Below are 14,900 nucleotides of genomic sequence, written 5' to 3' on the forward strand. Positions count from 1 at the left end.
TAAACTCACAGTGCAGATAAGACATTAGAAAAATATCTCAGAGATCATAAAAAATATGATACTTTGAAAATGAAAGACTCAGGAAATGGAAAACAGAAACAAATGCCATCTTTTCTCTCCTATTAGCTATAAATTAGGAAGAAATAAAAAAGAGTAAATATTAGAATTAAGGTATAGAATAAAAAAAAAATAAGTCTGATCATAGCAAGTCACGGAATGGCAAATTCCACAAGAGTGTGGCTAAACTAAAATATGTAGATGGTTTCTAATACAAATACATTAAATATAGGATTGAAAGACCTAAGGATGCAACTGAATCATAGCACCCTTTTCTGGGTCAATGGAGACCCAATCTGGAAGCTGAAAAACAGGTCCAATATGCATAGGAAAAACTGCTTTTGGAGAATGGAGAAAGCATAGACTTTGGATCCAGATATTCTTATTTGTGAATCCAATTTTACTACTTATTAGCTTTAGGAAAATAATATCTTCTCTAAATCCCTGATCCCTCATCTGTAATGTGAAAATAATAAACACGCATTGCAAGGCTACCGTGAAGCCTAGATGACATAATATATAAACTGCGTAAGAGTGCCTGGCATAGAATACATCTAGGTGGTATCTATCTCTCAACATTTAAGCTTGAATATAAAACAGAAAAAATTTTAAAAACTGTATTTCCTAAAAGTTCAATGAAAAAATGGTTTAAAAAAAAAAAAAAAAAAAAAGGATATATAGACTTACTAACAATTCCATTTTCTTTTTCTCCAATTTGCAATCTGGTTTTGAAGGAAGAGCCTCAATTTTTTTGTTTTGTACATCATGGGAATTTTCAAGTCCCAGTTCACTTGGATGACTTTCAATTCCCAGTTCTTTCCTATCACCAACAGGAGAAGTGATTGTAAGAAGACTAGGAGGAGTAATGGGAGAAGAATTTGGCTTTTGAGAATTAAATCTTGGTTTTGATGTGGTAAGTAGCTGTTCTGGAGGTAATGAGGTTGATCCATCTTGAAGTCCAAGTTTTTGGCTTTGCTCTTGAAGAGCTTTTTCTCGCTGAAGTTGTTGGCGACTTTTCTTCACGGGGAGACGCCGTTGTGGTTCAAACAGATCTACATAAAAGGGAGAATGGGGAAAAAATTCCTTTGTGTGAGTAGTAAACAATTAAACTTTCACTAAGAAAAGTTAAACTTTGACAATAAATGACTAGAGAGTTTTTTCCCCTCCCTTCTCCATCTTGAAGGCACAGAGGAAAAACAGTCATCTTCCTGTAGTTTCACCAGTTTTCAGATCATATTGTTAATATTTAATAAAACTGCCCCAGTCCTCAATTTGTTTTCAGAGGAAGTAAACCTGTTTGTGGGTTAGGCCTTAGGACACAAAACAAGTTTTCTGTTTTAACTTGATTTGATAAATGACCAAAAAAACAAACAAACAAAAAATCAACTGATTTTGATCAAATTAGGTAGACAATTGAATTATCTGGTATGTCTTAAACTTGATTTATGGTTCAGCCCGCTTTCCTGAAACAAGATGGTGGCTGAGTTTTCAAACAAGCTTCTCCTCGCTTTAATTTCAACATTGCTCTAAAATCAGACACATAGGCAAATGCTATACAAAAATGTAATTTGAGTGAAGTCTCCTATTTCTAAGAATGTTAATTAATCCTGAATCTTTTTCATCTTCCAGAATAATCCAAGGTTGTATTCCCCAAAGTCTGGTGAACTCCTAATCAACATATGCAAACTAATTTTAATAGAAGCCTGAGCAAAGCAATATAGGAAAATAAAACAACTGGGGGAAAATAAAACAACTGGGAGAAAATAAGAAGTATTCTTAAACTAAACAAAATACTTCTTTTATTGTGCTTTTTGGATTATCCATGCCATTGTTAGCCTCTTAGGAAAGACAATTGGAGAATTTAATCCACATTCATACCATATTTAATAAGATCTATAATGGTATGCTCTATGGAATGACTGGAAAATGAAATTATGATGTCCTAGTAAATGAACAATTCGAACAGGACTGGTAATTTTTGCATATTGAACTTGGAAGCAATAAACAGATAAAAGATTGGGAGTCACAGTCCTAGCTTTGTTTTTGTCCAACTCAGTAACCTCAAGCAAGTCAATTAATTATTTAATATCTCAGTTTCCTCGCCTGTCAAACTGCATGAAAATGACCTTCTCCACTCGACTCTTAGTCAGTGTAAGAATTAAATGAGATAGGTATAGAAAAAAACTATCAAAAGTAAAATATTATTGTTGACTTTGGCCAGAAATCACAAATCATTCTCTTGTAGCTTGCAACTGGAACTCATTCTTGGCTACCTTTATTAACACCATCAGAAAATGTCATAGAGCCTGTGCTTATGTCCCAGTTGAACCCATTAGCTGAATTATTAATATTCCTTCTGCAGTTGAGTACTGTAGCTTCCATTTTGTTCTGCATTTTCATGGAAACTACCTATGAAATTAAAATGCTATCTTTAAAAAACTCTCAATAAACAAATTAGGTCATTTAAAAATGAGTATTATTGTTTTACTATTTTATAATGGGGGCTGAAAGTCTCAAAAAGACAGTGGTAAACTTGGGAATACTTTCTTCTCAATATAGGACACTCTCAGATTTAAATCTTTCGACACATGAATGGGTATAAAGTGGTATCTCATGTTCTTCATTTGCAATTATATGCAAATGAATGTCTCTTCACATTTCCTTTCCTATGAGATATTTATTCATGTCATAAATCTAACAAAAACTCTTTTTTTTTTTTTTCAAAAAGAGTGTTCAAGATCTCTACAGGGAAAATTCCAAAATTTTATTAAGAGATATTAAAGACCTGAATAAATGGAGACATATACCATGTTAGTGGGTAGTAAAAGTTAATGTGAAGATGTTAAATCTCTCAAACTGATCTAAAGATATAATGCAATCCCAACCAAAATTCCAACTGGGATTTCCAAGAAATTAGGAAAAATTATTCAAAACATTTTATGAAAGACTAGCAAGAAAACGTCTAAAGAAAAGGAGCAAAAAAAGGGAGTACACTACTAGATAGCAGGAATTATTATGAAGCTTTAAGACAGTGTGGAATTGGTGCAGGAATAGACAAACTGATCAATGAAATAGAATAGGGAGCATGGAGACAGATTCATACACAAATGAAACACTGGTATATGACAGAGGTTGCTTGACAGATCACCAGCAAAAGGTGGACTTATTCAACAAATGGATCTTGGAAAGCAATGATTATTTATTTACTGGAAAAGAAGAAACAGGGTCCATACCTCACACCATATAAAAACAAACAACCTACCTTCCAAATAAAGACTTAAATGTCAGAGCAACACTTTTTAAACATCTTAGTAGAAACACATTTCTTTATGCAGTTCACTGAATCTGTTTATCTTATAATAAAAATTATTTTTAAAAAACTCTTAATAGAGAATAAAGATGAATATCCTTAGACCTTATAATAGCCTGATTTCTAAGATGCAAAAAATGCTGACCATGAAAAAAAAAAGACTGACAAATTTGACTATATTAAAATTAAATACCTTGTCTGCCAAAAGATAAATTTAACTACCCAACCCCCATGTTGGACATGACTCCCAGGGGTGTAAATCTCCCTGGCAATGCCGGCAGGATATGACTCCCAGGGGTGAGCCAGGACCCAGTATCATGGGATTGAAAAAATCTTCTTGACCAAAAGGGGGAAGCGAAAAGAAACAAAATAAAGTTTCAGTGGCTGAGAGATTTCAAATGGAGTTGAGAGGTCACTCTGGAGGGCATTCTTATGCACTACATAGGTATCCATTTTCAGATTTTAGTGTGTTGGAACAGCTAGAAGGAAATGCCTGAACTGTTGATCTGCAACCCAGTAGCCTTGACTCTTGAAGATGATTGCATAACTGTGTAGCTTACATGGTGTGAATGTGTAATTGAGAAAACCCTGAATAATATGAGTGAATGAGAGTACAGGATGTTTTGCATGTTCTTCTTTAGTTTAACTTTTATTTTATTCTTATTTTTATTTTTTTGGAGTAATGAATATGTTCAAGGGATGACTGTGATGAATGCACAACTATATGATGATACTGTGAACAACTAATTGCATACTGTGGATGACTGTATGGTATGTGAACATAACTCAATAAAACGGTTTTAAAAAAAGATAAAGTTAAAAAACAAGCTATATTAAAAGAATGACAAGAGAAGGCACAGACTGGGAGAAAATATCTGCAAAACATCTATCTGATAAAGCACTTTTACCTAAAATATACAAAGACTCTTAAAAGTCAACAATAAGAAAACAAACAACCCAATTTAAAAATGGGCAAAAGATCTGAACAGACACTGCAACAAAAATATGCAGATAGAAAATACGCATATGAAAAGATTCTCAACATCATGTTTTATAGGTAATTGCAATTTAAAACAATGAGATAGCACAACACACCAGAATGCAGTGGCTAAAATCTAAAAAACTGGTATTACTATTTGCTGGTGAGGTTGTGGAGAAACAGGAACTCTCCACCATTGCTGATGGGAATGCGAAATGGTACAGCAACTTTGGAAGGCAATGCATCAGGTTCTTACAAAGCTAAACATAGCTAAACCTTATGATCCAGCAATCATGGCTCTAGGTATTTATAAGATTGAGTTAAAAACTCATATCCAGGGAGAACCTAAGATGGCAGATAGGTGAGACAGGGCAAAAAAACACCTGTGAGAAAAATACTAGATAAAAACCAGAAGGTGACCCAGAATACCAGTTTCAGCGATGCACCAGCTGGACAAGGTCTGCTAGAACCACAGGGGCTGTACACTTGGTGAAACCGGGAGTCTGCATTCTGAAACGAGTGAGTAAGCTGGCTGAAAGACACATGGCCGTGCTGCGGTGTGGGGAAGCCGGGGGTTGGCGTTTGGAGACAGACTGGTTCTTTAACAAAAAAAAAAAAAAAAAAAAAAAAAAAAAAGGGAAAAACCCAGGAGCGGCTGCAGTTGCGACAGTGGGAACCACACAGTGAAGCACAGCAGGAGTGGGCTAAGCCGGCCTCTTGGTGTCTGGCGTGGAGGTAACCCGCTGCAGATTCCCTCAGGGCCAGGGGAGCGGAGAGGAGAGCTGGAAGGAGAAAGAAACCCCGCTGCTTGCAGCTGGCTCCCCAGTGGGCTGGAGACACTCCTGCCCAGGCTGTGCCCACAGCCCAGAGCCACGCCAGTTGTCCCGGAGCTGGGAAGGAAGAACTGTGCAAGGAGGGGGCGGGGTTGAGACGCCCCGTTCAGCCATATTTGCATCAGGCTGAGAGGGCCCCTGCACAGCCTGGTGGCCCGGGGCTTCCCTTGAGGGATGGCACGCACTTGTGACGTAGCAGAGCCTTCCCTCAGCAGAGGTCCTGGAAGAGCACAGGTGAGAAGGGGGGCCCTCTCGGAAAACCCAGGGATACTACGTCAATGCCAGTGGTTTGTGGGTCAGCCACAGAGAGGGTCTGGGGCAGAACTGAAATGAAGGCTTAGACTCTTGCAGCAGCCTTGAATCTCTGGGAGCACCTGGGGGGTTTGAATATTAAAGCTGCCCTGCCTCCCTAGCCACCCAGACACACACCCCACATTCAGGGCAGACGTCTCCAGCAACACACCCAAACTAAGTTCACCAACTGAACCCCACAAGAATCATTTCCCCACACACCACAAGGACAAACTGATTTGAGGGGTATAGGTGACTCGCAGATGCCATCTGCTGGTTAGTTGGAGAAAGCGTACGCCACTAACTTGTATTTCTGAAAAATTAGATGGGTATTTTTTTTACAACTTGAAAGAACCCTATCAAGCAAAGCAAATGCCAAGAGGCCAAAAACAACAGAAAATCTTAATGCATATGATAAAACCAGACGATATGGAGAACCCAATCCCAAACACACAAATCAAAATATCAGAAGAGACACAGTACTTGGCACAATTAATCAAAGAACTGCAATCGAGGAACGAAAACATGGCAAAGGATATAAAGGACATGAAGAAGACCATAGCACAGGATATAAGGGACATAAAGAGGACCCTAGAAGAGCATAAAGAAGACACTGCAAGAATAAATAAAAAAACAGAAGATCTTATGGAAATGAAAAAAACTGTTGGTCAAATTAAAAAGACTCTGGATACTCATAATACAAGAAGAGAGGAAGCTGAACAATGACTCAGTGTCCTAGAAGTCCACAGAACAGAAAATGAAAGAACAAAAGAAAGAATGGAGAAAAAAATAAAAAAAATCGAAACGGATCTCAGGGATACGATAGATAAAATAAAACATCCAAACTTAAGACTCATTAGTGTCCCAGAAGGGGAAGAGAAGGGTAAAGGTCTAGAAAGAGTATTCAAAGAAATTGTTGGGGAAAACTTCCCCAACCTTCGACACAATATAAATACACAAAGCATAAATGCCCAGCAAACTCCAAATAGAATAAACCCAAATAAACCCACTCTGAGACATATTCTGATCAGGCTCTCAAATACTGAAGAGAAGGAGCAAGTTCTGAAAGCAGCAAGGGAAAAGCAATTCACTACATACAAAGGAAACAACATAAGACTAAGTTGTGACTACTCAGCCACCACCATGGAGGTGAGAAGGCAGTGGCATGACATATTAAAAATACTGAGAGAGAAAAATTTCCAACAAAGAATACTTTATCCAGCAAAACTCTCCTTCAAATTTGAGGGAGAGCTTAAGTTTTTCGCAGACAAACAAATGCTGAGAGAGTTTGCCAATAAAAGACCTGCCCTACTTCAGATTCTAAAGGGAGCCCTACCAACAGAGAAACAAAGAAAGGAGAGAGAGATATAGAGAATTTCAACAGACATATATAGAACTTTACATCCCAAATCGCCAGGACACTCATTTTTCTCTAGTGATCACGGATCTTTCTCCAGAAGGGACCATATTCTGGGACATAAAACAAGCCTCAATAAATTAAAAAAAAAAAAAAAATGAATATATTCAAAGCACATTCTCTGACCACAATGGAATACAAATAGAAGTCAATAATTTTTGAATTGTAACTCCACTATTTACTTCCTACATGATCTAAAATACACAGACTCTAATGACAAATCAGTGGTTTTGAACTCAATGTAAAATACGTAATTTTTGACAAGAACTATATAAAGGTGGGGAAATGGAGGAGTATAGGAACATAGTTTATGTGTCCTATTGAAGTTAAGCTGGTATCAAAGAAAAGCAAGATTGTTATGGATTTAAGAGTTTAATTTTAAGCCCCACAGTAAACACAAAGAAATTATTAGAGAATACGACCACAGAGATGAAAAGTAGAGTACAGGTTAAGAGAAATGGGGGAAGGAGCAATGGGGAGTTAATAAATGAGTGTAGGGTTGCTGTTTGAGGTGAAGGGAAATTTCTAGTAATGGATAGTGGGAAGGTGATAGCATTACAACATTCTAAATGTGATTAATCCCACTAATGGGATGCTAGGGAGAGGGTGGAATGGGAAGATTTAGGCTGTATATGTTTCCACAATTGAGGAAGAAAAAAAAAAAAAAAAAGACAGCCTAAATAGATGACAATGAATGCCAAGGATGACCCTGGATGGGATCTGAGGATGGAGGACAGGAGGCTCAAAGGGACACAGTTGAGACATAAGGGGGGAAGAAAAAAGAAAAAGGAAATATAGAATGTAAGTTTTGTATCAATGTTGAATCTCTTGTACTTCGTAGCTGCTTTTAATGGGATTACATAAAAGAATGTTCTTGTTCATGGGAATTGTATATGTGAATTATAATGTTTGTTCAAGGATGTGTGCAGCTAGCTCTTATATGTTAAGAAGACAGAGCAATAGATGGATGATAGGGAGGGAGGGAGGGAAAGAAATAGCAGTGTGACAGCATGTTAAAGTTGGTGAATTGGGGTATCAGGGGAGGGGGGTCAGTGTATGCTGGAGTTCTGTGTATGGGGTTTGTATTGTTTTTGCAACTCTTCCTATAACTTTGAATTTATTTCAAAAAAAAACAAAAAACAAAAAACTCATATCCACATAAAACCCTACAAACACATGTTTATAACAACTTTATTTTCAGTTGCCCCAAACTGAAAGCAACCTATATGTCCTTCGTAGGTGAACTGATAAACCAACTGTGGTACATCTATAGAGTGGAATATTATTCAACGAAAAAACGAAAGGACCTATTAAGCTACACAAAAACATGGAAGAACCTTAAATGTAAATTGCTACGTGAAAGAAGTTGGTCAGAAAAGACTACATACTGTATGATTCCAATTATCTGACCCTCGGTAAAAGGCAAAACTATTGAGACACTAAAAGTATCAGCGGTTGCCAGGAGTTTGTGGGAAGACAGAAGAAATGAATAAGAAAACCACAGGGGATTTTTAAGATGCTATTATTCTGTATGATACTGTAATGGTGGATATACAACACTACACTTTTGTATAAACATATAGAAATTTTTAACACAGAGTGAGTCTTAGTTATGCATATTAAAAAAAAAATCTTTTAGGAGGTCGGAGGATCCCAGGAAAGAATGCAGACTGTGACAAGAGAATCTAACTATTACAAATGTATGAAGCAATCTCGCTGAATGTGGTGGGGGAAAAGGTACTGACCTATATAACTTTGGAATGAATGAATGGGGTCTGTAAGGCTAATAGCAAAAAGAACTACACATAAGTACTGTACTCTATTTGACAAAGTTGTTTCCCATGAGGTTAACAATTCTGTTACTGCTAAAAATTTATACTGGAGTACTCCTGATATGATGTGATACAAATGGCACCTTATTTCTGTGGTTTTCCTCCCCTTAACCCCAGTATAATCATGAGAAAAATCATCAGAGAAATTCTAATATAGGGGCATACAACAATATACCTGACTAGAACGCCTCAAAACTATTAAAGTCATCAAAAACATGTAAAGTCTAATAAACTGTAAGAAGACATGACAACTAAATGTAATGCAATATCCTAGATAGGCTCTTGGAACAGAAAAAGAACACTAGGGAAACACTAAGGAAATCTGAATAAACTACGGACTTCAGCTAATAACAATAAATAAATACTGGTTCATTAATTGTAAAAAATGTACAATACTAATGTAAGATATTAGTAATTGGAGAAACTGTGGGGAGTATATGGGAATTCTGGACTATCTGCTCAGATTTTCTGTAAACTTAAAACTGTTCTAAAAACTAAAGTATTTTAAAAGAAAGACAAGTTAAAAACTAGGAGAAGACATAGCTAGCAAAGAATTAGTATTAAGAATAAATAAAAAACTGACTACTTCTTTTAGAAATTGTGGTTGCCCTCAATGTTTTTACTTGCAGTTTTTTTCATTATGAAATAGATCATACATCAAGTACATATATGTATGTGTGTATGTGCATGTATATGTGTATATAAATATGAATTACAAAATAATAATGAAAATAATCCAGCTTAAGAAATAAAGCATGATTGTAGTAGAAATAATTACTATTCAAGGACAAATACTTCACCCCTTCTTTGGAACACACAAGAGAATTATACTTCCTGCTCCCTTAGTAATATGACTTGCTTTAATTTGATAAAATCTAAGTAGATGTGACATGTCACTTACTGGTTGAAACATTTACTTGCCAATGCTCAATTCTCAATCTTCCTCTCCTGCCATGGTGAACTCAGCCCCTAAAGATGGTGTAGAGTGACTGTGGAACAGAGCCACCTGTCAACCCATGTTACACACGAACATAAAGTCAACATAAATTTTTGTTATTTTAAACCATTGTTATTTTAGGGCTATCTGTTACTGCAGTTTAACTTGGTTTAACATGATTTCATAATTACCAATATCTTTGAAATTCCCTATGTATTCAACCCTCCCTTATCTTACTCTCCTGCCTGCCTACCACCCTGAATTTTGTGTTTCATTTTCTTGATTTTCTTTATAGTTTTCCTATATCCCTAAAAGAATATGTTTTATATGATTTTGCCCTTATATAAATGGCCTCAGACTATATATTCTTCTATTTCATAATCATACTTATGAAATTTGCTATTCTCATAATCATATTTATGAAATGTGTATATGTTAATACATGAAACTATAGTTCATATATTCCCACTAGTGCACTGGATGATTAGACCACAATGTATTTATCCACTTTTTTGTTAATGAATACTTGGGTCATTTCCAGCTTTCTAATATTATAAAAAAACATTGTTACGAACATTCTTGACCATGTTTCCCAATGTACCTATCAGTTTCTCTAAAGTATTCCTGTACTTAATTTTGCTGGCAACCATCGTCCTAGATTATTCAATTACTTACATTTTTAAGGTTTGAGAACAGTTTAACAGGCCTTATAAAGTAAAGCTCCAACTCTTCTCACTTACGAATGAGAAATCAGAGGCAAAAAGACTTAGAGGTAGAGCTGGGAGATCTGCCAATCATTACGTTATTACACTTTGTTATTACAAAGATGCTAAGATGTATTCTCTGTTCTCAAGGTGGTGTCTAGACTCTAAGGTCTTGCTATCAATCCATGGGCCTTAAGGCTCAGGTCCTTCCCAGCTTTTCTCTATTCCAAACTGCAGGGATATTCCAAAATACACTTCTACATAATCAATGTATTGCTTAACTTAGACTTCTACATTAAGTTGCCTTTCCCCTGTTAATACATACCCTCTGTGAAATCTTCCCAAGCTGCCCCTAACCTCCAGCACAGTGAGGTTCCTCCCAGCTATGTAATAAACTATTGTATAACATCCACTATCACATTATTTTATGGTTGTTTAATGGTTAGTCTCCTCACTAGACTATAAATTCTTTGAAGGCAGGGATGATATCTTGTTCACTTTTACATCCCTATGCAGAAACTGATAACCTGGAACTTTGGGCCAGATCAGAAGCAACGGTACCTGCACTTGCGTACACCTGAACAAGTGAGCAATGTTGAAAATACAGAGCAAAATGATGTCCATACATCAAGTTAGACAGAATCAGCTAATTAACCATGAACTGTAGTATAACCTTTATGATATGTTTTTAAGGGCCTTCAGACCAGTCAAAAACTCCCCAATATATAAATTACATTGCTCTATATTGCAAATTTACTTCCTTTTTCATTGGTCAGCACTACTAGATCATTCTCATATCTATGCTAAAAAAGCACAGCCCACCTGAGCAACATCCAATTGTCTCACAAATTCTAATAAAAGGCATGGCAAGGTTTAATTTTCTCTCAAAGCAAACCCTATCAAAGCTCCTAGACCAGGTGTACAAATTATATGGATACTACAGATAATCTTCCTTAACCAAAGGGATAACCATCATTTTCATCAACATGATTATACACCAAAACAACACACCAGAGAAATTCTTTCCAAGACAGTGAAAGTCTGGAACATAAAATGTATTCTGACTTAAAGTAAAGTAAATTTTTTCTGTCCCTGTTTAAACAGTGTCAAAGGGATTCTCTGAGAAAGAACTAAAAATACATTATGGTTCCAAAAGTGGTGAAAACTGTGAACAGAAGTGGTGTGCACTACCAGGCTCACCATAAAGATTTCTATTGCATCCCAACTGCAAGGAAAGCATAGTTTTTATCACTAAGAGTTTCCCACCATGTATCAGCAAACTTTAATTCCTTCATCAAAAGATAACAAAATAGTATAAGCCCATTCAATGATTACTTCATGAAGCAGGAGAGGGGAGGCACAAATAATAATTTTAGCTTACCCCAAAGTCGAGGCTTTACACATATGTAACACACACGTACATTCGTATTACATCTCATCACTCAAAGAACTGTTAAGTTTGTTGACTCCCAGAGTTGGAAAGTACTGCAAAAATCATCTAGCAACCAGAGTATGTAATATTACAGATGTATTATTAAAACCGATTTTTTGCGTTTATTTATACCGGGCACTCCCCTTTCCCAATCATTATCTGCTTGTATAAGTTCATCACAATTCTACTATGGTGTGTGCCCCTCCTCCTTCCCTTTCCCTGACCCCAACCGTCCAACAACTGATCCGTGCAGAAATGCTCCCTATAAGAGACACTATAGGTTCACTTCCTCTCTTAAGTTCCACTCCTTTCACAAGAGAGTGCCAATTCCCTGAAATGGATTCCTGAACCGTTCCTACAGGTAAACCCTAGCTGTCTGGGCCTGCTCCTTCCCCCGTGGTTCCACGTACATTCATCTCTGGGGCCCCTTCAATCCTGTATCCCCACCTAAGTTCCTTCTCCCAACACAAACACACACCCTCTTCCCCGCCCCCTTCCCTTCTAAAATCTCCAGCTCTACTCCTTTCCCTTAATAGACTCAAGAATTGAACTCTAAGTAGGCACATCTCATTACCTTTAGTCTGCTTTAGTCTCCTCAGCTCCTCCTCAGAGAAGCCAGCCCAACCCCGCGCCATCCGCCCCCGCCACCGGCAACCCTAGAGTGCCCAAACCTCCGAGCCCACACTGCCAACGCGACTGCCCAGACACATCCGGGTTTTTCCCGGCTGCTGCCGGCTAGCCAATCAGCGGTTTCGAACTCCGGATACAAGGTCCCGTCTGGCGGGCCCGGCTGCCTCCTGCCGTGCCGGACAAACTGCCTGAAGCAATCGTGGCTACGCAGATATTCCTACCCACCCTCCGACCTGGCTCTGCTCTCTCTCCCAGTTTCTCATTCTCGTTTGGTTAATCGCTTTAAGAGATATAGGGTAAATGGCGATGGGGATAGGGTGAAGATAAGCAGGCACTTAGGAAGTGGCTACGAGTTCGTGGCGAAAAGGAGCAGGCGTAATTGCCTCTTGGGCGGGGGGTGGGGGTGGGGGGTCCTTTGTAAATTCACTGTGGCGGAGTTTTGTATCTGGCCGCCGTGGAGGTTGAACTCCGTGGCTTGTGTGAGTTAATTTCAAAGCCGTGTGTTTGGTTGGAAGACTGCGTTGGAGGCGGCTTTTAGATTGACTCAAGAAAATCACCAGATTTTTGGCTTTTAAATACTTAAGAGGCTGGGGATTAGTTAATGAACAGGAAACAGACACATTTAACAATATTTCTCTGCATAGCCAGGTCTAGCAGGCCATAGCGTATCCCAGATTTCTTTTGTGAGTTGTTTCTCTGATGTTTCTTTTGTGGATGATTCTTGCAAATCTGCAACTTTTCTCCTAAGGGGTTTCTTGAGTTTCGTCTGTTTTTATGTTTGGAGAAGACTATGTAAAACGCCGGCGCTATGGGAATGGGAAAACATTTCTTAAGATTCCCCAGTTTGGAGTCCTTGTTTGAAATTCAGAGTTCTGGTTTGCTTTGAACACTTAACCTCTCTGGGCTTCCATTTTAAAAAGGTTTGCGAAGATGATTTAAAAGAGATCGTTTATCCCATTTCTCATGTCTTCACTTATTTTTTTAAAAATATTATTTTGGCTTGTATTTAAAAACCCCTTTCGGCTTTGGTATGTCCATGTTTTTATATATTGAAATAAAGAAGTAGACCGAAAACTAAAATACTACACAGAGAAGAGTCGAAATGAATTTTCGGATTTAGATAGGTGATCAGAAGGTGAAGAATGTTTGTACTCGCCCGTGTAACCTTTGCGCTTTTAAACCTAAAGTGATTTCTGAAAATCAGGAATGTCACAGAGGCTTCATTTAAAACGTGGAGTCATTTTCCATATTTTAAAATTAAAATGCTTTCAAAAGGGTTGGTGGAGAAAATTTCATTCCATTTTTGAACATAGGCTAAATAAAGTAAAGGTATAGATATCTAGCTCCGAAATAGTAGGTAGGGATCAGTGGCAGGCTGGTAGTTAATTCAGTTTCCAATTTACAGCCAACAACCATCTAGCTCAACTAATAACAATGTTGAACCACCTTGTGTGCCCCATATTGAATTATATATGTTTATAAACTTTCTTTAGCTTACTATGGGTGAATTTCAAGAATTAAAGATGATCTTAATACAGGAGGAAATTAGGGTATTTTAAAAGATTTTGTGTTGGCCCTGAATGAGAACCTAAGTGTAGGTGAGATATATTAAATAGTAGAATCCATCTGTTTAAAATGATAATTTACAGTTTGTAAGGTTTTAAATCCGTTTATTGTTTCTGTTGGCTCTCCCTCAAGGTGACTGGTTTTTTCAAATGATGGATAATATTTTATTGGGAGCGTATCTTCAAAAAAGTTGTTTTTTCTGTGGGACGCCTCTGTGACCTGGGTTGGGTGAGTCTCTACACAATGGTTTTGCTGGGCCCTAGGAGTATCAGTTGTCCTGAAAATAGTTTTCAGGTAAATTTTTCAACTTGTAGTATAAATCTGGATGCCACTCTCATATAAGATACAGGCCTCAGGTGTCGATTTTTTGTTGGTGCCTTAAAAAAAAAGTCTGACTTTATTACAGATGATAGACTTCCTTACTGCTTTCCTAGAGTGATAGGCTGTTGTTCTCTAATCCTCTTATCAGATGGGCCATCCCTTCCAGGCTTTCAACTTTATTTCAGCGATCTTGTCTTCAAATGTGTGTGGCAATACTAGCCCCAGGGCTTATGTTCAGGTTGAGTACCCTTTAGATTTGCTTTCTGCTTCTCTTTTCCTTTCTTTTAAGATATGTGATTTTTTTAAAAAAATAAAAACATGTATTATTCTGCATTTTAAAATCTATATATTTATGGCAAGAGGGGGACCATGTGTGCTTACTTGCCTCTCCACAATATAATAGTGTAATCTTTTAAAAATAAAAATGTAATCATGTCTAAAACTTACGTGGTTTCCCATCATACTTTGAATAAAATCCAAGTTCCTACTGATCCTGCATAATATGACCTCTGCCTATCTCTCTTAGTGACCATTAGGCTCTCTCTCTCTCTCTTTAATCCATACTCACTACACTCCAGCCAAATTAGCTTT

General features: G+C 37.4%; 1 protein-coding gene across 2 annotated transcripts in view; it reads right to left on the bottom strand.

The window, feature by feature from the left end:
- GORAB (golgin, RAB6 interacting) overlaps positions 1-12,489 on the bottom strand; it is a 31,522-nt gene extending 19,033 nt beyond the window's left edge. Inside the window, exons 1-2 of one of the 2 annotated variants that reach the window (XM_037825372.1) lie at positions 12,367-12,489; positions 749-1,109 (exon numbers count right to left, since the gene is read on the bottom strand). In XM_037825372.1, the coding sequence (XP_037681300.1) occupies positions 749-1,109; positions 12,367-12,427 (422 nt within the window). In that variant the 5' untranslated portion in view covers positions 12,428-12,489. Of the gene's footprint in view, positions 1-744; positions 1,110-12,366 lie in introns of those variants that run through there. The other variant, XM_037825373.1, reaches the window with a different exon arrangement.
- Positions 12,490-14,900: the final 2,411 nt, after the last annotated feature.

Source organism: Choloepus didactylus, chromosome 2 (assembly GCF_015220235.1).
Source record: "Choloepus didactylus isolate mChoDid1 chromosome 2, mChoDid1.pri, whole genome shotgun sequence".
Lineage (NCBI taxonomy): Eukaryota > Metazoa > Chordata > Mammalia > Pilosa > Megalonychidae > Choloepus > Choloepus didactylus.